This window comes from Falco biarmicus, chromosome 6 (genome assembly GCF_023638135.1).
Source record: "Falco biarmicus isolate bFalBia1 chromosome 6, bFalBia1.pri, whole genome shotgun sequence".
NCBI lineage: Eukaryota > Metazoa > Chordata > Aves > Falconiformes > Falconidae > Falco > Falco biarmicus.
In genome coordinates this window covers 4,208,546-4,233,085 of record NC_079293.1, presented here as the reverse complement: position 1 = coordinate 4,233,085, position 24,540 = coordinate 4,208,546, and the positions used below count along the sequence as shown (strand labels likewise).

The 24,540-nt window shown below is 36.2% G+C and overlaps 1 protein-coding gene across 8 annotated transcripts in view; it reads right to left on the bottom strand.

Moving 5' to 3' along the window:
- MAP3K7 (mitogen-activated protein kinase kinase kinase 7) overlaps nt 1–24,540 on the bottom strand; it is a 48,225-nt gene that overhangs the window by 9,670 nt on the left and 14,015 nt on the right. For 2 of the 8 annotated variants that reach the window (XM_056342875.1, XM_056342879.1), the window contains exons 4-13: nt 24,270–24,315; nt 23,476–23,614; nt 22,189–22,313; nt 18,599–18,727; nt 16,342–16,472; nt 15,851–15,932; nt 14,549–14,700; nt 13,746–13,905; nt 11,118–11,198; nt 4,738–4,802 (exon numbers count right to left, since the gene is read on the bottom strand). In XM_056342875.1, the coding sequence (XP_056198850.1) occupies nt 4,738–4,802; nt 11,118–11,198; nt 13,746–13,905; nt 14,549–14,700; nt 15,851–15,932; nt 16,342–16,472; nt 18,599–18,727; nt 22,189–22,313; nt 23,476–23,614; nt 24,270–24,315 (1,110 nt within the window). Of the gene's footprint in view, nt 1–4,737; nt 4,806–11,117; nt 11,199–13,745; nt 13,906–14,548; nt 14,701–15,850; nt 15,933–16,341; nt 16,473–18,598; nt 18,728–22,188; nt 22,314–23,475; nt 23,635–24,269; nt 24,316–24,540 lie in introns of all 8 variants that reach the window. The other 6 variants (XM_056342874.1, XM_056342878.1, XM_056342877.1 and 3 more) reach the window with 4 other exon arrangements.

Here is a 24,540-nt window from a genome sequence, read left to right as displayed (position 1 = left end):
AAGTTTTAATTAAATGTCCCTATTTTTCAAAAGAAGTATTCAAATATGCATTACCTAGAAACCATTTCTTCATGACTAATTTCCAAATATCCTACCTTAATTTAATTTTTAAAAGGCAGATTTCAGTCAAGTAACAATCCAAAGAGTAACAAGATTCTACACACTGAAATATCCATTATGTCAACTGTATTATATTTGTCCTGCAATTTTTATTAACCATTTAGTGTTTTTATGTTAGTAGCCTGAAACAGGGCAATAAACTAGTGCAGAAAAAATCCAACGGATAATATTATCAGGATGATGGCATCAGACATTTTGAAAAAGCTTTTGTTTTCAAGTCTTTGTTGATATTAAGCAAGGTTTAAGTTGTCAAGCTTATTGCTTGCTGTCAGTGTCCTCGGATATGAATGATAAACACACTACGCTGATGTGAAAGGTCAGAAGACAGTGCAAGTACTTTTAACAGTGTTTAAGTCCTTTAGGCAAAAAGAGATTTGTTGAGTATCCACAGCTGATAGCAAAGGGTACCTGAGAAGGACTCTAGTTACAGTAACTTCTCAATGCTGTACTAGATTGCTTGCTGTACCAGATCATTTTGATCCATCAACAGAAAAAAATAGAAGTATTCCTTGATAACATTGTTTAGACAAAATACTAGAAATCGGAATGAATGCTTCAGATATGAATCCTGTCTAAAGCATTGCGAAGTCCAAGAGAAGTTCCCAAAACTGAAGACCCATTAAATTACAGCAATTGAGTGCGTGTTAAGCGAGATGCCTTAGGTCTCCTGGACACCAGCCCCTCTGACAGGTGAGGCAGTGATGACTGACTGTTCTTCAGCATCAGTTTCTGCTACCCTTTCACAGGTACTCATCCTTGCTTTCTCCAGGTATCTCAGTACACTCAACAGAACTGTTATCAGGTTACTTTCAAATCATCTCTGCCAGGTGGCCAAACCCACAGGGCATTGTTAGCTTCTCAGCTTCCATTTCTCAAAGACTTTCAGTCTTGAAAAGGTGGTGTGCTCTGAGGAATAATCCTCCCCCTCAAGTTTAATTTAAATGGGCAACCCAATTTAAAGAAATCATTGTTACTAGCCTTTTAAAGAAATTTAAAGAAGAGAATTTAAAGAAAGCATTGTTACTACAGATGAGGAGACAGCCTCATTTGCAGACGTTTATCTTGCTGTGAAAAAAACAAACACAAAGTGTGTATGTGACCAATTTAACAATCTCATGGACAGAATGATTCATCTGTATAGTATCAGATGCCCCAAATTATCACACTTGGCTTGCATGCATGTGAGCACATGCATTCCGACCTTGCTCCTCAACTGTTCAATACAGTACATGTTTTTCTTTAATATACTAAATTTTTTTCCACTTCAAAGTAAACTGTGAGAGTTACGGAGACCCAGCACAGTTACTACTAAAAAAAAAAAAAGTTTAAAGGGTAGTTTTGTTATTACAATAGCACTGTGAAGGACGGTGTACCAGAACAACCGGTCCACTAGAAGATACAAAAACAAGGACATGGATACTTTACTAGGCATCTGATCACAACCTGCAGTTTGAGTGATAATGCCAAGTACATTTCTCAGCATCTGTATAAAATATCTGTAAATACTATCCAGTGTAAACAGCAGGTTCGCTGTATTCCTTCAAGCCCACAAAAGTGTTTACGGCTGCAATTCAGAGCCTGCACATCTGTTTGTGTTACAAAGGTGCCTAAGCAAGAGCAGTAGTGCTGGACAGGTGGCACAGTACAATGTTTTAAAATGCATGTACAGGGAAATGGGAAGGCAGAAGAAACAATTCAGTGTAAAAAAAATTATGTGGAAAAATGACTAGAGCATCACAGTTATATAGATGGAAACAAACTGTACAGAGAGGACTGCATTAGTGCTGCTCATGTCACTGGGAGTAAGGTCCAGTCTAAGGTCACCAAACACTAGAGAAATCTGTGAAAAAACAGGATTTAAATAGATGTTCTCAACACCAAACCACTCCAACAGCTGATCCAATGACACAAAACCTTTGGCTCAGCATATTTACCTATGTAAACTGTTGATGTAAAAGGGTCAGTTGAGTAGTAAAATCATCGGCAAAGCACTATTACTGTCTGCTGTTGGTAACGTCAGTAAAAGCAATACTGGAAAATCCTTAAGTGTCTCAACAACATCAAACCAGAAATCATTAAACATACAAACCCCCACAAAAAATTCTACTAGAAGTACAACACAGAAATAAAATATACACACAATCATAAAACACACAACAAGTTCAGATTAAAACAGACCAGTGGTTAAGCAGGTAGACAAAAGTCTTGGTTTATGCTTTCAGGTAAACGCTCCAAAGTGCAGTATATTTACTATTATCAAGTCCAGTGTTTTCCTCCACCTCAACAAAAATTCCATTATGAACTGGAAAAGCTTTCCTGATTAAGAGAATAGTTATAGCAGAATCATTTTCTATTGACACCGTGGCAATTTTCAGGAAAACCACGTTTAATAAAAAGATTTCTGATCAGCTTTAGTGTGCCAGTCAAGCAATTAAAAGACGCCAAGCGGCACCACGGCAATCCTTCAACTTTGAGCAGGACGGGGGCTGACGAGGCCTGGGCGCGGGAGCAGAGGCGTGCAGTGCCACGGGGGTTAGTGAAGAAGCCTGCGCAGCAGGGTGGGTGTAAAGGAGGACGGAATGCGGGAAAGAAGGATGTTTGCAATGAAGGGAGGGAGGGGGAAGAGGTTTTTCACATTAGAAACTATAACCTATATATGGTACGGTGCATATAGGGATATACGATATAACTGACCAGAGCTACAATAGTCACAGATGTTTCTTTTGCTTTGGCTAGCAGATTACTTATATAGATAGCAGTTCAAGATTTTTAATAAAAAATTAAGGCAGTGAGGTCCAGAGCTATAGAAACGCATAAAGAATAATCTCAAGTCTTTTGCCATAATGACATTGCATTTGCTTTCTTAATTATTTTGTGGTTTGGTTTTTTTTATATATAAACATACAGATATCAAGAGTTAGCATTAGTTTCAGCAGACTTTTCTCCCTCTTCTCACACCAAAAATGGGATGAAAATTCATTATTAGTTTATATGGACAGTGCAAAAGTTTATTCCAAAATGCAATTTTCATGCCTGTTAAAATATTATGTTTTCCAGATTTTATCATAATGTATCCAAAACTGCAGGACAGAAGCAGGTAATTGTAATTCTTCCACTTAGACTTCAATACGTGAACTATCAGAAGCACATAAGTGTGATTCTGGTACTTCTGTAGATCCTTATCAGGAATTGGTAAGGTAAATACCCCCCCCTTTCCTGTATCCTCCTGGTCACAAGGACAATTTAGCTAGAACATCCATACAAGCAGTAAAACAGGTTTCAAAGAAAGATTATTGTAATAGTTATTAAGATATGAAGTAAGTGCTGAAATTATGTATTTTTAAATATTAGCCATTAATTAAAAGGAACACAATGAAAAATTCTGAATAAAAAAGCTACAATTAAATACATTCATACATCGATCAGTGCACTTTGGTATAACCGATGTACTGTTGCTTAATTTCCTCGCCCCCCCCCCGCCCCCCCCCCCCCCAAGTCTTGTATTAATTTTAGTTCTACAATTAACCAAACAGCCTGATCTATTTCTTTACTAAATTTTGCAGATTCAGTTCTTTCTAACAAACCTGTCTTCTCTGAAGATATTTAAATACATTTCTCATTTGTTATTTTCTGATAGATGCACATAGTAAATTTAACTAAAAATACCTGGGGGACTGCTGAGGTTTCTGTGGCTATCACACTCCACAGAATTAAAGAAGGATGAAATGCTGATCTCACTGATAACTACACACCCCAAAAATTACCACCAACTTTAGAGAAGTGCAGTGGGTTGTTTAATATGGAAACCTGATTAACCTGACATATAGGCTAAGCTCCAGCTTCCTACATCCAAATAATAGGGATCTCAAAATTGCCAATTCACACTAACAACCAAATAATCCTGTGAATTACTGAAACTGACAACAAAGCAATTAAAACTACAAAATAAACACATCTGAATGAAGCATTAGCTATACTGCTCTCATTTAACATGTTGTTAGTTTAAATTCAATTTAGAATACCACTGCGTCTATTACCATGGTCGTTACAATACCAGATAAGAAGCAATGTTATTATAAAATATCTTACTGAGATAGTCTTTTTGTACACAACACTGTGTGACAACATCCTCCTGCAAACCTTTCACAAGAAATGGAGGGCTATTACTGTAAGTTACTATTCAGGGGTCACAGATGAATGATAAATACTACTACTGAACATGCTTTTTATTTTTATGCAGAAAGTGAATCTGTGGTGTGTATAACTGCTTCAGATGATCATAAATAGTAATTACAATTGTTTTCTACATATAGAAAGGAGAAAAGGCTTTCCTGCATAACATCTGTCCTCAGCCAAATTAAGTGATACACAAAACCTGCGTACATAAAAATGTAAATGCTGCTTAATCTATATAGAAAACACTTCTCATCTGGAGCTCATTCATAGATTGCCCTCATGGAATCTCCTTTAAATGCAATACAAATGACACTACAGTCTGCCAAGCTTCCACATCATTTCTATGAAAGCATCAAAGGTGAAGATTTCCAGACCAGTTTCCCTGTACAGATTTGGTGTTGACTTTACTGAAAGATAAAGAAGAGACAAGAAAGACGTTACCTGACTGGACTCTGTTCCAGCAACACTAAGATCTTGAATGGATCTGCGCCTCTGCTGTCCGTTTCCTGCTGGGAAAAAAAAAACAAAACAAAAACAAACCAGTGAAATCTATTCAGAACAAAATAAGAAGGGTGCGACTGTTGCAGGGGAGCTTGGAATTTGTACAAATCCACAGAGAGAAAGTGAGAGGGAGAGAGAGAGACAGCTGCAGAATTTTAACTCAAAACACGCTGGCCTGTCAACAAAAAGTATACCCTAATACAATAACCACTCCTACCACATGAATAGCTGCTGCACTCTACTCCACCATCTTCTGTCACATGTATTTGGTCTGGCTTAGTACTCGGGGCAGGAGCTGATGACGACATCTATTTCAAGTGCGTTACGTTATGGGGATTTCTAAAAGCTAGACCGCGAAGATAACAGGCTGCCAGCTTTAACCTGTTGCTCTTTGGCATGGCTCAAGGAACACAGCAAGGACTTCTGCCCGTGTGCTGCTCCCCTCACGAAAATTAAGCGAAAAACTCTTTCTTCTGGTCTTTGTCTCCTTCAGATGAGCAAAACTATGTCCTATTCTCATGCTTTGAGAAGTGTGAAAAGGGGACTGTTCAGCTAAATCACATCTCACCATCAACCTCTGAGCACAATGCTGTAATCTTTTCCTCTTCTCCTTCCACCTGTTAGCAATTATCCACCAGTGACAGCTATATAAAACAGTTTAAATTTTAACACTGACACGCAATCAAAGGCATTTCCAGGAAACAGTCTCCTTAAAAATAAAAGGAGATTATGCAACAGAATCTCCCTGGCTACTTTGATTTTTATTATGGTGATTGTTCATATTGCCTCTTGAGAGCAGGTCAGCTGTCCAAAAGGAAACACCAAAACGTCCCGAGGAACAGCTGACAATGCTCAAAATTCTTGCTCTTAGCTCTGCATTACGTAACTTTTCTACCAGAGGGGAGCATCTGAAACATGTCCTGCAGCCGTGGCAGCCCCTCGCCCAGCGATCCGGCACGCAATGACCAACCCAGTTCACTCAAAGCCCTGCAACAGGCATCACATTTTTAACCTTTTAGATACTTCTTATTCAGCATCATTTCCATAAGACTCCACAGCCTAGCTTGACAGGTGTTTTGATTTGTAACAGTTACTACAAAAATGTAAGACTACTTACAATTAATCAATACATTTAATGGTATCATACTTTAAATTTTAAAATATAAGTACTATTACATGTAGAAACACATTACCACAAAACAGCAATAAAAAATTCTCAGTGTCACTTTACTGATCTGTCAGGACATTTTATAGTCTAAAATGGGAATATATTCTTTGTTCTGACTATAAATGACTTTGAATTGCAACTTTTCTGTGGTCTTGATCTTTTGCTTCTAAAATTCAGGGAAAGTACACACTTAACCTAAGCAACAATGGCTATATTATGTTTAATACTTCAATATTTGCGATCGTGTGAATGACAAACCTATGTCAAAATTTCTGGACTTGTTCATTTGCAGTGAACTCTTTCACTACCTAATCAGTTCACAAACAAGATTATATATGTAATAGAATTCTGTGCTGTGGATACTTCAACTGGCTGCCACAACTCATCTCAATATTCAAGATATGGAAGATACACCCATGGCCAATACAAAATTATGTGCACGTTTCACTCAACAACACTAAGTTATGAAATTAGCTCAGCTGAAATAGACTTGCAAAAATATTTGAAATTCTCATTTCAGATTAGAAACATTTGTGAATTTAAAGAACCCAGCACATGTGTTACTGAAATATTAGAACATGGCTGCCAAAACGTTAAAATAATCAGGGTGGGGTGCAAGAAAGAAAAGAAAATGCCTTGGGGGGAGTCAGAAGGGCCAAAACTACTGTGTTGTAATAAATGAACACCTTTAAATGAAGAATCTTAAGTTAGTAGCATGAGGGAAGAGCAAGCTCTACTAGGCAATGCCATTTTAATTAGTATAATTACTGCAGACTTCTGGCAAATAGCTTAGACAAAGCAGAAACAGACTACGAATCAACAAATACTTATTGCTCCAGATTCAAGACAAGTATCAGTTTAAAAACATACAAGATATAGTCTTTATTTGAAATTATCACTCCTACTTCTCTATGCTTTCCTGTCACAGTTTTGATCTTGTCCTAACGTCTATGTCCATTTGAAACTGATTTCTTCTCATTATAAAACCTAAGCTTTGTAAATGCACAGGAGTTAATATACAGTAGCTTGACGCACTCTGTCAGGATTTCAGTGGTTTACAGGATTTTAAGATTAAAAATAAAACATTACAAACACACTTCCTGGCCTCAAAAAATAAAACATTCCACATGCTGTTGTTTGTTTTCTAAAATGAAATTCAAAAGTAACAGGAAACTTCCATCACGTCCTGCCCCACATGCTCCAGCAAAAACAAATTCTACAATTTACGAAGGCTTTGACCACCCCCCTGCCAAATATCCAGACCAGCTATGAACTCTTCTCCTTGCCCTTTAGCAGATACTTGCGTCTCCTTTTACACTTTCTTATTTGCGCACAGTACTCTCTCTTCCTTACATACCTACAAGACCCAAATCTCTCTCGGAGCGCAGGACAATCCGTGAATGTAACAGTGTTAGAAGACATTTTAAAGAAGTTAAAACACTGATCAGAATTCCAGAAGAATGAAGTGATCTGGGGAAACAAGGGTAGGATTTCTGTCTTATATTGTTTTTAAAAGTACACGGAAAAATCACAATACCTAAAGCATCTATCATTCCTATCCACTTTCTAAAGACACTCAACAAAATACGTCTATCCCAAGGACTCATTTATCCAGTGTCAATGCTGTGAAAATCTTAATGCTGTAGCACAGTTTCAGATGACAAAACTACAAAGCCTAATGCAGGTGTGCTATATGCATGAGATGTCTAATGTTGCCAGTGAAGAAAACGTTGTACTTGAAGGTACATTTCCCAGATGCTGCTTGACTGGTTTGTATTGAAAAGGTGTTCAGATTATTTTTCTTGATATATTACAAACTATACCTAGATGTTTGTTTGTTTCTTTAAACATAGCTACTTAAGCCTTTTGTATTCACTAGGGTTTTCATTTTTAATATACATATAAGTAAAATGTTGGTGCTTCTTACCTATTCTATATATTATATATACTATATATTGAAAATAAAAAATAGATACTCCACTCGCCTAGCTGGCTGCAGGATACCACCACTGAAAACAACCTGGCAAATGAATTACATGAAAAAGGAGTCAGAAACTGAAAAGTGGATCAACTAAGTTTTGTCAGTGAGTAACACAAAATGCCATCTGAAATGAACGGAAGTTCTGTTCACCCTTATTTAAGCTTATTTAGAAAGAGGAGCAAATACATATTAGAAACTTCCCCTTCTGCCAACATTTTACCTTCAACTGACAACTTTGTGTTTTGCGACCTCAGTAGCATAATCATTTCATGGACGAAAAGCAGCTGAGGCAACACGTTACAAAACCCCACAATGATAGCAGATGTAGTACTCATACTTCTAAAATAGCCCTGCCCCAAAGCAGCTGACTCATGGTAACATGCCTGCATGGTGCCCAGCCGCTCCCGGAGCAGCTGCTTCACCATGTGCTCAGCAGAACTTCAGGCAGCGGCACAGACTGGGCTGGCACTCGCGCTGCCCCAAGGACGGAGACGGGCTGCTCGCCCCACTGACAGACACGGCCGGCCAAGGAAGTTTGGAGGAGCTGGGTACGTGGCAGAAGTGCTAAGAAATGTAACGTGGTGGGATTGAGACAGAGGTTCCAGTTTGGGGGTCTTGGAAGTATAACTAGAAGGAGAAAAGCGTGTTAAGAGACTAGGACTGAAAGCCTTGTGCTGAGAAAGTAGGGCAAAGAAAGAGGTGAGAGACAGGCTATGTTATATTGTCTTTAAAGGAATAACTGAGCAAGGTCCTTTTGAATAACTGCTTTAAGTATACAGAGAAATATGATTAGTTTACTGGGCAGATGGTCGCATCCCCATCATTTAATGATTAATCTCCTTTTTTCTGAATTTGGGATTCTTATGGGAGAGTTGTTCTGACAACCACAAAACTTCTAATAAATATTCTAGATCTATTTGGAAACAATTCACATCTTTTTTCCATAGTGCCAATACTGTCTTTTAGCTTAAGTAGTTCTCGCTTCCTAATCTTTAGCTGCAGATTCATTTCTCAGTTTTCATATTGTGGGCTAAAAAAGCCGTGCTTTCAGATCCTTCTTTATACTCTCCATACATACCATCCTAGAGGAGCTCTTACCATTATTTCAGAGTGCATATACGTTTCTTGTATATTTGTATGTTTCTGCCTAGATTAGTAACTTGGAACTTCTGATTAAACCTCAACAAAAGCCTGTAAATATACTTTTTTATATATATAAAAGATATAAAAATAGCGCTAGTGCTTCCTTATCTTTCCTGGAAATGAACCCTAAGATTTCACAATTTTTCACAACTGCATCACGTTAGTGGCTCATACTACCTGGGATTGATCTGCATGGATCTGCTGTGGTCCCATGTAATTTTACTAAAAAACCCTGTTGCTGGTGTATAGCCCTCAGTGCATGACCCTGGATTTTACTCTATTTTTCCCCAGTCACAACAAAATTCACCCTTTGTGATACTCTAATCCTGCTCTTTATGAAGTTCCCTCTGATAACACATTAACAGTGAATTTCATTACTGCTTATTTAAGACTTAAATACCTTAAAGAGTAAATGTTGAGAAAATCATTAATATGCTTGCTCCAACATCCTGTACCTTCTTTCATTTCTACAGGTTGCTATTTCTCTTGTATTTATTCCAAATTCACCTTGGAATTCCCATCCTGTCAAGCTCAATTAAAATAGTCCAGGTGAAGAATATCTAATGGACTTTCCCTGACTGAGTATGTAAACCCAACAGACTGGTACAATCTATTTTGTGACAACAACACGGCATTTTCACTGACTCTTTAGTTATTCTGTAATGTAAGTGTCAAGGTTTCTTTGAAGCCTCAGTGCTGTCACATGCAGACAGCATGCACAGACAGGAGGCACTCAGTTAGCTGGAAGCTTATGTACCAGGCTCTCATCATCTGTCAATGTTGCAAAACTCAACAGATCTCTACTTTCTCTTTCCTTGCTCTCTCAGGATTTCATTTATGTATGGCAGGCCAGGACTGTTACAAGATTAGTGGAAGGCTACACTAGTAAACTTTCTTGCTGATTTGCTAGCCTCAATGCCAAACAGGTTTTCTCTTCATGGGTAGTGCTATTATTCTTTAGAATCTGCTTTTCGACATTCTGTATTTTTATATGTAAACTTCAATAAAGTTATGTGAAACTTTTGCACAAAATTATTTTTTGCATTCAACTTTTAAATACCGATGTCAAGCTTTACAAGGAAACTTCCTCAGATAACACAAATTTAGAGTAGGTGTTCCATGTTTTTTAACGGATCTCTAGATTAGCTATGTAGACGATATTACTTGCATCTCCTGCCTCTTACAAATCATTCTGAAGCAACTTGCGTACCGCTGATGGTATACCTATTACAGTTTGGGAGCGATTATACTTATTTTTAGGCTTTGAGAAGCACAAAAAGAAAGAAGGAAATCCACTTTGGTTGCAAAAAAAGGAGTGGGAAAGAAAAATGATATGCTGATAACTAAATATAGACTTGGGATAGATGAGAATTATTCATTAAAGTCCCAACTGAAATTACCAGCTATGGTGCCTCATTATACTGATTTTTCTTCCTGTCAGAAGACTCTCCTAATAATTTTAGTTTGCATTAAACACAACAGAAATACCTCATGCAGACACATTTTGCTCTAGAAAAAGCGTAGTCAAATGTAAGAATAACATAGATTGTTGTTTTTTAATTACAAGTATCATGTAAATCTGAAGTTCTGTATATAATATATTTAAGTTTTTTTCTCTACTAATATTTTATTAGATAAAAAATGAGTGCTCAAACACAACAAAGATCAGGGCAAGATAATTAACTAGACAGAAATTTTTCAACTTACTTCCATTTTCACCAGATGAGGTATTGTAATAAAAGACTGCATATATAGTTTTGCTCTACAAGAAAACTCTGAACATCACGATCATAAAAGGAAAAAATCCTTTATCAGTAAAAGTAAATTCAAACTAGATTATCAAATCCTTTACTGATAAAAAAGTAAGCTTGCAATAAAATACCATGCTCTTCTCTACAGAGACATGAAAAAATTATTGGAATAATTTCTAGTTCTGTCCTAGAGCAACTGGAGCAAGAAGTATTTTTAGCAGTCTGATCATTATTCCGGCATCTTAACCAATTGACCCGTTCACCTGGTCTGCGATACCTGGTATGATGATCTCAGGAACATCCAGAATGTTGCCAAATGAAGCAGTTTTACGATGGCCTCGTTTAGGCTTGGAATAGGCTGAAAAAATACACATATACAATACACATGCAAAACACTAAAATAGCAATAGCAAAATTATTAAATTCCTAATATTGCATTTTTCATAAACTTGGTTAAACTATAGTTCATGCAAAAATGTGTCATGCAGAATAAACTGCATTGCCTTCCACTCATGCTTACACATAGTAAAGCAACTGTTAAAAAGCAAAAAATGCAGAACTAGCCATCATTACAACACCATATAATTAGTTATAGTTAGCAACACAAAAGTCAAACACAGAAAGCAGCATAGCAACAAAGAAGGGAAAACCAAATGTAATTATCCAAAAAGAGAACAAATGAAATTATTTCAGATCACCTGTATATTCAAAATAAATTCTTGATTGCCTGAAATTATATAACATTTTCTTTCTAGCGTTGGGTACAAACTATTCTATAAACCAGATTATTCATTGTACTTCTGTTTCTTTAAATCACCTCCTTTTAAAGGAAATCTCGTCCATCTCTGTAAAAATGCTTACTCTTACTACATTTGACAAATGTCGCTGCCTTCCGTTCTTTTGTCCTATTAGTGAAGATTTTTTGTTTTGCAAACTGGGTATCACTATCAACCTTGTACTTTTTGAATGATGTTCAAGAAATACCATAAGCTTTGGAATAAAATTTAATAATACATTTTTTATTTTACTGCTTGTGTAGTTTAAGGTAAATAGTTCCTATTTAGCAAAAGGTCTGAATGCATCTCCCAAAGGTACAACACTGTAGCATATCCATGTCAAACTTGGTAAGTAATGGTGATGTGCATTATGTGATTTACTCTTACACTTAATCTAGCAACAGATGGAACAAGACGACTAAACAACTCTTGATGTGATTTACTCTCAACAGCCCAATTCTCACCCAGCCACATAATTTTTTTAAGTTCACAACATGTCATTTCTGTCACACAGTCAACAAGATTAAAAAACAAGCAAAATGAATATAGTGCTGTTTCAGCTCTTTTTGAAAAAGTAACAATCAGATGGGTTTGATCTCACTTCTTTTTAGTGGTTCTTACTGCCTAAAGTGATTCCTTAAAAACCCACCCCACTCCCTTCCCCTAACTATTACAGTCAATATACACTTCGTTTCAAGAAAAAGAAATCCTACAGTCATTTCAAAAAAAAGAATAATCTTAGAATATTCTGAAATGATGATTACTATTCAGAGCAAGGTACTTAAGGAAGACGAACCAGAAAAATTAAAAACTCACACAAAGGAGGGCCAGGTTATCTCCACTAACATCAAAAACTTACATTGACTTTGGAGTGTCAGTGTCCAAAGTGAGTCCTGACACATTTAAAAATAAAACCAGCACGTTGTTATTATCAAATCAGTACACAGCTGCCTTCTGTGTTAGGAAACCTTTAGAGATATTCAGGGTGAGATGGGCTACACAATTATCCAGTCAAAGACTGACAATACAAAGGACAGATCTTGGAATAAGGCTTTAAAATAAGAACATAAGAGCAAAAAGTGTTTAGGGCAAAATAAATATTATTTCATGAGTAACTTCAGTATTTAGTAAAACAAGATCTTGGAGTGATCATAATACAATGAAGAACAAAAACTAAATAGTCATGGTACACAAGAAAGACAGAATATGATGCATATTTCCTTACTAATTACAGCTACTCAATTACCCTAGTTTTCAGAAATAGTTGAAAAATACTAGAACAGCTAAATAACCTTGGACTAACCAAAGAAATTTTGTTTGATTATTTAAATCTGTGGTTATATACCATAACAAGTTTCACATATGAAACTTAAAACCTGAAGTTTGCATAGGTTAACAAACAATATCTTTGATGAAGAAAAGAGACAAGAAAGTGTTTGCCAAGTATAGACATGTTTATTAATTTGTTTTTCTGGAAGAATAAAGATTGCTTTCGCCATAAAATTATTAATACTTACACATAAATTCCAATTCACTCAAGGATTTAATATTTAAACACGGAAGTTTATAGCTACCTGAATGAAACCTGGCAAAACACCTGTACTTTTTTTTTTTTTTTTAAAGACAGCAATGCTTTGTTAATCTGATAAATAAAATCTACCTATGTTTCCCTTTCTGAAATCTGACAAAGTTTATTTTAAAACTTATTTGAGAACATGCTGAATTTTAAACCCACGTCGTAATTTCAAAATATTATAGGAATAACCTGGAAGGAAGTGTGATTTTAGAAGTATGCTACCAGAGACGGAGTAACATTATTTCAGATGCAAAGGAGAAAGTTGTGCATTTGGAATAGGAATATTTTTGAAAAGGTAAAAGCATAATTCAACAAAGGTAGTCTCTTCCATAATGTTAAAAGTACCCAATTACAATGCTCAACCTTGTTGAGTGTACAACTGTGAATGAAGCCGTTTTCCCCCACAATTCATACAAGGACAATAAAGACTACATGGGAAGTTAAAGTACTTTCATACGGCTAACGGCATTAACGTTTTGTAAGACTATGCATGTTTTACATCCTCCTTCCTTCCAATTCCTTAGGCTATCCCCCATACATCCTTTAATTTTACCTGTGATGGAAGCTATTCTTGCTTCAATTTCAGACATGTCAGCACTCATCCTTTTGGCTTCTCCTGAAACGAGGGCTGACTGTGGTCGCACGCGAACATCTGACAAGCTCTCTACGCTGCTCCCACGAGATGGGGGTAAACTCAAACGACCAGGATCACCCTGTTGCAACAATCACATTTTTGAAAAGAAAAAAAATCCTGCAGAAGCCCCTCCATGACATGCACAGTATGTAGGTTAAAATATGTTTCTATAACGTGCCTCTAAAAAGTGACAGGATTTAAAATCTATAAATCAATAAATGGTAATAATTTAGCTATTATTGGCATACAAGAACCAAATATTTGCAACTTTCAAGAGAATCTAACCTTACACAGATAAAAATTGAGTAGAATTAGGCCAACGCTGTCACAAGAGAATGTTGTATTTTTTCACCCTACTTGAAAAAAAAAATAGTATTTCAAAAATTCATGTAAATTTTTAATCCTTTCATGTCATACTAATATTTTGGTTCTAAATTAAGGCAGCTATTTTCAAATATACTTTTTTTCACCTAATGAATCCCTTCAAATAAAATCAACTATTCTTTTGTTTCATTGCAGGTCTTATTAGAGCCTTCCAGTTTACCTTTTTGTAATCACTGAATATTTTTCCATCACCTTTCATGTTCTTTTCCTGTAACTAACTGGCTCCAATTTTGTACTATTTTTGAAAGAAGATCATAATTTTTCATAGCAGTTACATCACTTTGGTTGATCTTTGTCCATTTCATTATTATGGCTCCAAAATGCATGTGTTGGCTTACCGGCTGCTTGGCTGTATTTTTCATTTGCTGTGCCAATTTTGACTCTAAACGTTTAATAGTGTCATTGGTAGAAGCTCCTTGGAAGTCACCTGGTTCCACATTAGCATCACTCTTGTTACTTGTGTTTGTAGAAGTGATGTCCATGAATGAACCTAGAAATAAGTAACAAGGAAACACATTTGAAAAAATTCATTAAAAGTACTAGAGTGCATCTCTTCACTTGAGCATTCTCAGAAATCTAACTGCTTTAAAGCAACACTTCTGAAAACTTTTAATGAAAGGCAAGCTGCAAGATTGCAACAGATCCATTAATGTACAAAGTGAAAAAGAATACACAATTGAAGTACTATGATGACATTCTAAAGTCAATCTTTAGCTTGCTCTGAAACTGTTGGGGTAGATTTTTATTAGCACCATGACGAGCAACCTCATTCACAATTAATGACAAAGTCCATCATTAACCATAGAGGAATATATTCACAGTTTAAACAGATAGATCATATCTTCAAATCACCGGCTGAGGGGTGGAGAACAGCTAGTACAGTAAGATGCCACAGCTGAAAAGATTTTTGTAACATACAGGTCACAAAGTTGCAAAGCAGCCAAGGAAACTTTATCCAAAATAACAGCAATTTGTTTGGAGATAGTAAACAAACCAACCAAGCAGCAGAAGGTGAAGACACTCAAGATTAAGAACTACTTAAGTAGGAAAACTGTACTTTAAAAAATGAGCAGACTGAATAATCTTAATTTTCCGTTATTAAAAGAATTTCTCTGAGGCCAAGACTACCTGAAAGCCTAGCCCACATTTTGTTCGTTCCATTCATCTTTCTAGCGATTTCCTTGATCACTGTATTTATTGAATCTTAACACAAAACAACTGCAAGGTTAAATTGTGGAGATCATAACCAAAAGAAGATGTGGATTTCAAGGTAAGTAAAAAATTTTTAAATGCCAACTCTTTAACACTACATAGGACTGAAAAGAGTGTCAATTGCTAGCAGCCTTTATTGGGAAAGAAGGAGGAGACTTTAAACCTAGACACTCTGTTATTATATGCTTGTTCTCCATTAAAGGTACGCTTCAGCAAAAACCATTTGGCTGAGAATACTAAATATGATGTGGTATGAGGTCTCCACAAAAACAAAACAAAACAAACAAAAAACCCAAAAAACCTGCCAATACTTAAGATTTTGGAAAGGTTACCGTTCGCAATTTGAGTTCAAAATCTGTATGAGAATGTGCTTTATAACCCATCTGCACCACTTCATGTTGCTCTTCTTTTCTCTTATACAAGTGTACCTGTACTAGTGGCAGAGTTGCTTTGCCCTTCATCTGAATACTGGCAAGGATACTGCAGAGGTTCATCAGCTCCTGGAAAGTACTGTGAAAAAAAGCGCAATTGATTTGATTAAGAAGTAATTAACAATTGTTTTAAAATTATGTAAATAAGACTTCATAAAATAATTTATAAATACTAATTATATATAATGCTTATGGTAATGTATTAGAAGATAAATAAATGCACTTATTTTTAGTAATACATTAAAATACATCTATAAATATTTTTATTAATTTCCCCAAATCTGTTATGAGTTAGTATACATCTGCCATAAGGAGAGGAACAATTTCCCTTCTCTACTGTAATAATCTGAAAATTTTTATCAACAAGAGAAAAGGAGAAAACATGCAAGCCTGCCTTTAGAGTGTGATAAAACACATACCCTTCATAATTCAATTTCCCAACTTAATAGCTTAAGGAATAATTAAGATATAAAAATACATTTTTATACCCGCATCAAGTGTGTCATTATTTTAACAATTTCTTCCATGGATGGTCGCTGTGAGGGATCCTTGGACCAACAACGGGTCATTAAACTCTCAATTGGTTTAGGTAAGTTTTTGATCAGTGGTGGCCGAGTACCTATAATTGAAATTAGAAAAAATCCTTAATTTGTTAAAACAGACTATAAGATGACTGACAGCAACTGATTTCTCTCTGGTATTTTGCTAAATAAATACAGGAAAATGTATAGTTAATTCTAGTCTGAAAAAAACGGCTTGTACTTAATTTTCTCTCTTACCAGCAAAAATCTGACAAAAAAAGTTCCTTTGCACTACATAGAAGTTACAATTACATACAAACTAGTAGAAAGAAAATGAAACTTTTCCTTCAGTAGTGGTCTGAAATTCACTGACTGACCAAATACAACACATTATAATGGCTAATGAATATTACCACTTTCTGAAGAATAAAGCTTTAGGCCAAACTAGGAAGTAATTAGCAACAGTCTTTGGTTCCTAATGCTGTACTTACAAGACCACCGGGTGGTGGTGGTGGTGGAAGTATTTTTGAGGGCAGATTTTGCTCTTAAGAACTTCCTGAAAAATTATTAAGCACTGGAAACACCAATTTCAGGTGACTTTTTCATGGTCTATACATGTTCTTAATTACACATTTTACTTCAATTGTATCACTATTCATCCATTCTTTTGGTTCCAGTTTCTACTCTTCACTATTTCAACAACGAATACAGTTAACAGACATACAGTTGTGTTTAATAGACGAGATGTAGTGACATTTTGCACAGAAAGCAGCAAGTGTTTAAAAGCCTATTAAGCATAACAAGTAATACATCAAGTAAGAGTGCCACAATGGTTTCAAGTGAGATGAAGCGCACTAACATTTCCTTCCTATGAAACGGAGGGTGGGGGATGGAGGGGGCGGGGGGAGGGGGCACACAGGGGAGAAAAGAAAAAGGGGAAAAAGAAAAAGAGGTAAGTTTTTAAAACCAAACCAGGGACAGACAGGGAATCTGTCTTCCCCTAAAGGATACTTCTGCACCTTACTGAGGCTTTCTGATTTATGACTATTACATTTACACTTACTTTGACAATCAATGCTTTTATGAGAGGCACTCATCGCTCCTAATCTCAATGACTTATGTCCTTGAAAAACTGAAATGGAGAATCTCTCCATTCAAAAATGCCATTTGCAAACACTTTGTGTGTTATTATGACTGTAATGCTCATCCATCCTATCACTGTCCGCCTCTCTCTCCTCTTCGTTGAATAGGATGCCTGTGCTCACCTTAAGCTTCTATCATTTAGTACTGAAGCAATGACACTCTGGCAAAGTACTGGCCTTCACTGCTTGTTTGTTAATTACATCTTCCAAACAAGTTCGTGCTTTCTTTGATGTGGTCTTTCACAAATGGCAGAAACTCTTTGCAGACATTCACTGAACTACTTCACTATCATTACTTTATTCTTCTTAAAACTCTGCTTTGCCATGGTACCTAAAAACACACTGTTAAAAAAGTTACACTACTAGCATGAAGACACTACACTCTATTATTTGGACCAATGTTGTACCACTGCTTTCTTTTGTCCATTTGAATCCAATCACTGTCTCCTGTTTATACCCTAAGCTCCTGAGAATCTGTTCTGTATAGTACCTAGGAGAGCTGAGTCCTGCTCCATTCCTGTAGGCACCTAGATATAAAACAATTCGAACAGCAGAACAAAACCAAAAAAACCTTAACCCCAGCAGCAAAGACAAAACAACAGATGAAAAGCAAAGCAACATTTTTAATGCCTAGTAGTCCTGCAGGAATTCGACAGTTTCTAGCATTTCTATATAAAGTCAAATTACTTAAACTCACGCATTTACTGTAGGCGCCCAATAAAAAAAAAACTTGGCTAATCATTACTCATCCAGAGGATGGGTTGGGGGTTTTTTTGTAGCACAATTCAGATCACTTTTAAAATGGAGTGTCATAACTAAATGAACATGGCCCTTTTCCCTTGTTTGTTCATATGCTAGTTACATGTAGCAGGAAATGCAAGCACTGTAGCAGCCAAGTAACATAAAACCCACATGACATGAAACCAGCAGTGTCTAACTCTTAAGTCTTCATGATAAAAATGCATATTTAATGAAGTATAAACCAGAAAAACTAGTTATTTAAAGCTCACAGTTAAAAATGTTTAACAAATTTACAGGTCAAACAGACAACTTCAAATGTAATGAAAGTATTTTCAACTCACCATTGTGAACTGCCCACATAATGCGGAAAGCTGGACCACCAATCTCATCAAAAGGTTTCCTACGGGTGATTACCTCCCAGAGAATAATACCCCAACTGAAAACGTCACATTTTTCACTGTAATTGCTACCTGGAAGAAAGCCATTAATATGTCTCTTTTCTATATACCACATTACAAGAAGTACAGTTTGAGCTGACAAATAGCTCTGTATGCTTCCTTTCATTTCACAATTGTTTTGCTGAGAAAAAACAGTTTTCTAAAGCTGGCTGATTCACACTAACTTAAGTCTGAAATCATTTGACAGTAGAATTGTTAAGAATGCCTCCCTCTGGAAATCAATCCGTTTCACTCAGAGTCATCCTTAAATGATAAAATGCCTTAGTTTTCTTATATAATTTAAACTTAATAAATTGTGGTTTATAAGATCTCTTGCATTCAGGATTTAACTGACTATGCTTGCTTCCTCCAAATATTTTTCAACTCATTTCTTCCATGCTAGTCACAATATGCCAGCCAGTAACATCTCTGTCATACCTACTGCTCTTTATTATTTACAGGTCTTTAGCAGAACTAGTAAAATAGCATATGAACACATCAGCAGATTCCTCAATTCCTCACCGCTTTATTTCCTCTCCATTCATTACTCTTACTCTTTCTGTCAGGTCATTTCTTAAAGTTCTTTGACCATAAGTTCAATATTTCTAAGACTCCTGTTAAAGGTGCAGAAGACACGTAGGTGATACAGAATAATGAATAAAAATGTTCAGAGACTGAAAAGAAAGAATGTATGCTCTGTAACCATAACTCACACAAATACTAAAAATACATGTGAATAGCTAATGACATGATCATCAATATGTGCGTATAAATAATAGAAATCTGTCTTCAAACAAGGATCAAAATTGGCATCCAGTGGCCAAGAGATTTCTTTTTGTTAATATGTAAACAGAAAGCATTGACACAAATAATTTCATAAAATGGTGGGATTAGAGAAGCGTAGTTTCACATAGATACCCATCATATAGCATCCAGTTTCAACAGGCTCCACTAACTACAAGCCACCTTCCTCTGCCCCCATACCTCCAACAAACTGCACAAGAGAAGCAGCATATTCTCAGGCTAGTTCTTACAGACCCACCAGTCGGCAAGGGAGACAGGCTGCAGCACAAACCACAAGTCATCTTTAACTGAAGACACTAATCTGGACTTCTCCTAGGTACAGATTTTACAAAACTAAGAACCTGGCATCTCCAAAACTCTTTACACCTGTGTCAAAATAGCTGATGTGGCTAATGAGTTCAAAAGGTACTGAAGGGGAGTAACAAAATCAACTTCACCAGTCAGGTGTTTAAAAGGTGCTGGGAAACAAAAAAAGCATCTGTAAACAATGGCAGATTGTTAAGGGAAGCAAAACAGTCTCTCTCATCTATGCAGCCGCAGCATTTCTGTGACCCACAGCCTATGACAAGGAAGTAGTGTTATTTTCTGGATTGAGCAAGGAAATCCCATTTTGTAGCTGAGAAGCCTTGGACTAATTCTGAAAACTGAGAGTGCAAAAAGAATGATACAGTATTGTGTATTGTTTCATTATGTAAAAGACCAAGGTAGGATATACACAGTCTATCCTCAATTTATCCAATTATCCCCAAGCAGTTTTAAAACATTTTCTTCTAAAGGGAGTTCTCAAATTAGAGCACTTGCTCTCTTTCACTTTATCCTGATCTAAATGACACTGTTTTTATTTAGACTGTTTGATCTGTACAAGGCTCTCAATACCCTATAATGCTAAAATGGGGGGAAAATTTTAATATTAGGGCAGCTACTTCAGTGAGCACTCTGCCATCTACAGATAGTTCTAGGGCCTTTATTGCTCTCATCTGAAAGCATCAGTACTAGAACAGTACTAAAATGTTAGCATTTATTCCATTGTTGAATTCTGATGCAGTTGCATAACCAAACAAATTTTTAACAATTTTTACATTAGACATGAGTATTTTAGTAGTTTAATGACGGCTTCAAGAGCGATTTGATATGCCGCACCAAAAAAAGCTCACAGATTCCTTTCTTTCATTGATACTTGTTCTGGTATAAAGATTTGTGTCGTTATCAGTAAATGCTTTCAGATAAAAGTACATAAAACCAACTGTAAACTGAAGGCTTTTGCTGCTGTCCAGCACTAAATTTGTAATACAAGATTTCTTTGTTCTGCTTTGTTGAATTCGTACACCAGAGGAATTAGAATATGCACTGCAAATCCCTAGTATAATATACTTATTTCAAAATCCATTTTAGATTAAGGCTTTCCACTCAAAAAAATCTAACTTTAACAATGACTGTCCAATTGATTATTTCTAAAAGAAAAATATATCTCTTACTTATACAATTTCATTTAAGAATAAATAAATGTCAAGAAAAGAAGCATTCCTAGCTAGATTTAAAGAAATAGAGCAGGTGCCTCAATACAGAGTGACAAAATGGAAAGTTTCTAGGCACCAGAATGAAACAGATCACCCTCTTAGGTGGGTCCCCTGAACAATATATGGGAGAAGACGGTACCTTCAAAACAAAAGCTCCAAAGGCAGTGTTCAGGAGAAAACCTGTTAAAACTGTAGATGGACACATATAATTTGCTGCTTCTCTCTACAATAAGGACACCAAGAGTGGCCACTTGGATCCAGAATCTGGGAAACCACTGCTGCACAGAGGTACTTGCCAAATCTCTCAAAGCCAGGACACCTGCTTCCTAAAGCAGGGACATGACTTCTCCAGACCACTCTGCTAACTACAATGATAATTTAAGGTACTGAATGGCTAAAAGGTGCTTAATTTTCAATCAAATATTGACTGGATTATTTCTCTGATAATCATGCAGCAATTATATCTAATTATCAAGTGTCCTCAGTCTTTCCCAGCTACACTCCAAGAAATAGCTTGTTCTCCTACTTAACTAAATTAACTGTTAATAACAAGTCCCTCAGTATGTAGGAAGAAGGAAGTGCATCAAACCTCTAGATTACACAAAAAGCAGATGAAGATGGAGTTACAAGAAAGTGGGGACTGGAAATGAAGGCAATTATGTTCAATTTATAGACACTAACAGGGGAATTCTAAAGATACAAGCTGATCAGAATAGCGAGTGAAAGTAATGACAATCAATTTAAATGTCAGAAGAGTTTGAAATGACTTAAGAATCTCGGGAACAGCACAATCATGGGGAAATAGCCCTCTGGCTGCATTTTAATTACTTATAAAATGAACAGCAGTTGTCTAAAGGTACTCCTTATGTAAATCTCAACAATGACACAAATAAAGATTCCATATCTTCATGTAATTAACTGTCTAATACTATCACGATGGTCAGTTCAGTGCTCCACTTCAAAACTCAGCATAACTAGATCAATACATAATCACACAGATTTTGAAATAAATGCTAGATTTCCAGCAAGACTCTTTCAGCTGTTACTTCAAACGTTCATACACTGATTGAAATAAAGTAAGATTACACGATGCTCTTATTTCCTATATCAAATTAATTCACCGTTGCATCCCTAGGAAGAACACATAACATTGACACTGTAAATTATAGTTACCTTCAAAAACTTCAGGTGCCATCCAAGCAGCACTTCCCTTATTGTTGGTCATGTGTGTTTGAATATCACAGGCTGTACCAAAGTCACAGATTTTTAGAACTGTCCCCCCAGCTACCAAGAGCAAACTGTCAAAGAAAAAAATAAAATAAAAATTAAAACTGTAGGATGAAATAGTCTGGTAATAAACCACTGTTGTTGGGTGGTTTTTTTATTTTTTTTTAAATTTTTTTTAAACCCAACAACTATCATTTTAATATATCTGAATATCTATTTGCTTTGCTTCTCAGTGCTTTAGTTTTGTAATTTGAGAAATAAGTAAGGTCATCTGAACATACAAAATATTTTAAAATAAGCAAATACATATTGCAATTTATTACTATTTCTACATGCTAGATTTTAAGTAAAAATCTTCAGCCATAGTAAACTGCTAAGCATATATTGCCAAAATTAGTCTTTCACATGGCAGAGCTGAAAAATAACAAGTGCTGTAACAATTTTACCAAAAGAAGAACGATCAAGAGTCCTATTAATGTCAGTCAATTTAGCTATTTATTCAAATGAAAGCACTTGAAGTTACATGTTAACAGCTCTCTAAATCAAAACTGAGGATACAAGAAAAAATTAAAGCGTGGCTTCAAATTATAATTTTATCTTGTAGTAATGGCAGGCTACCATCCAAAGGGAATGATCCTGATGATCCCCAAATCTCTGTTTCCAACTAATCTGTGGAGCCAGATCTGAAGCTGTAAAATGAGTCAGATCAACAAACTGACTGGGTAGAAAATGTCTTTGTTTCAGTGGACAGTGATGGGAGATTCTGGCAGGGGTAGTGGAACAAGCAGAAGGAGGGCACAGAGGAAGATGGCCATTTGCAGAAAAGCTCTATTTTATCGGATTAAATATGATGTTAAAACCAAGCAACCAAACACCCCCACCCCCAACCTCCCACCCCATGTTCATTGAACACCACAACTCATTGTAAAATTGGGGCATTGTAAATGCCTCTGATAAGAAGCCCTATCCCTATCCAAATCCTCTTCCATGATACAGGGCAGGAGCAGGATGTTTTTCCAGTTTAACAGAAAGTAAATGAGTACAGTTCGTATCCTGTACCTTGCACCATCATTCTGTAACTGAAGTTTCAAACGCACAGCTTTCATTCAGAATACACTACATCCAATAATGTCAGTAACAATTAAAGCTATTTCTTTCAAATGCAAATAAGTCATTATAAATTATCTTAAATTCCAATTGTGAGAAAATACAACGTATGAGCCATAAGCCTACTTTGGTGGTTTCAGGTCTCTGTGAATTAGAGCCTTTGGTTTCATGCTGTGGAGATAAGCCACTCCTTGGGAACACTGTAAACACCAACTCATGGCATGTGCAGCAGTATAATGAGGCAGAGGTTCAGCACCATGCAGCACTGCAAAACAAAGGCACAAACTAAAAAGAACTTTATTGCATATTACAACAGATACAATGGAGTTAACAACATACCAGTCAGAAGCTCCATCTAAGTAATTATCAATGCCTCATTACTGCAACTGAAAATACCCTTCTGCAGACTGTTAAATAACGGAAATGTCAAAATATTTCCCCTTTTTAGTATGTTTTTCATAATTTTTGATGTTGAAATTCAATATGAAAGATGTTGCGTGTTCTTGGCTATCCCTGGTAAAGTATGTTAAACAAATGCTCAGGGAATTTACAAGTTATAAAGGAATCTGTTCCACTGGAAAACCTTAAATGGCTGGTATAAAACATAACAAACTGGTATCAAGAAACAAACCAGAGGACTGAAAATGTAGGTTTTAAAAGCACACTCCTTTCTCCTTAAAATTACATTAAGAATTTTAAAGAACCGCAGAATGGCTAGGGTTGGAAGGCACCTCTGGAGGTCCCCTGAGCAGGGTTAAGCAGGCCACCTACAGCCAGTTGCCCAGGATTGTGTCCAGATGGCTTCTGAGTATCTCCAAGGGTGGAGACATATGTGTGAAGCAACTTTATGTTTTACATTGTGTTTGCCCTAACACTAGTACTTCAGCTCCAGGAAGACACTATGTTGAAATGATACTCACCATTGTATAGAGAACCTCCTTCAGCATACTCCATAACAAGACACACCTTTGGGGGCAGGGAGGGGACAAAAAAATAGGAATATTTTAAATGCAGGGGTGGAAAACAGTTTTTTGTAAGTGTAAAGTTCATTGAGATGAACTGCAAAGTCTCCATACCTAAGCTAATGGAAAATTTATCAAAGGGTCAGTCTGAATGGTATGTATTTACATATAGCAAACAGAAATCAGTTTTATACTTAGTTCCCACTGTAAGTTAGGAAAGAAGAGAATG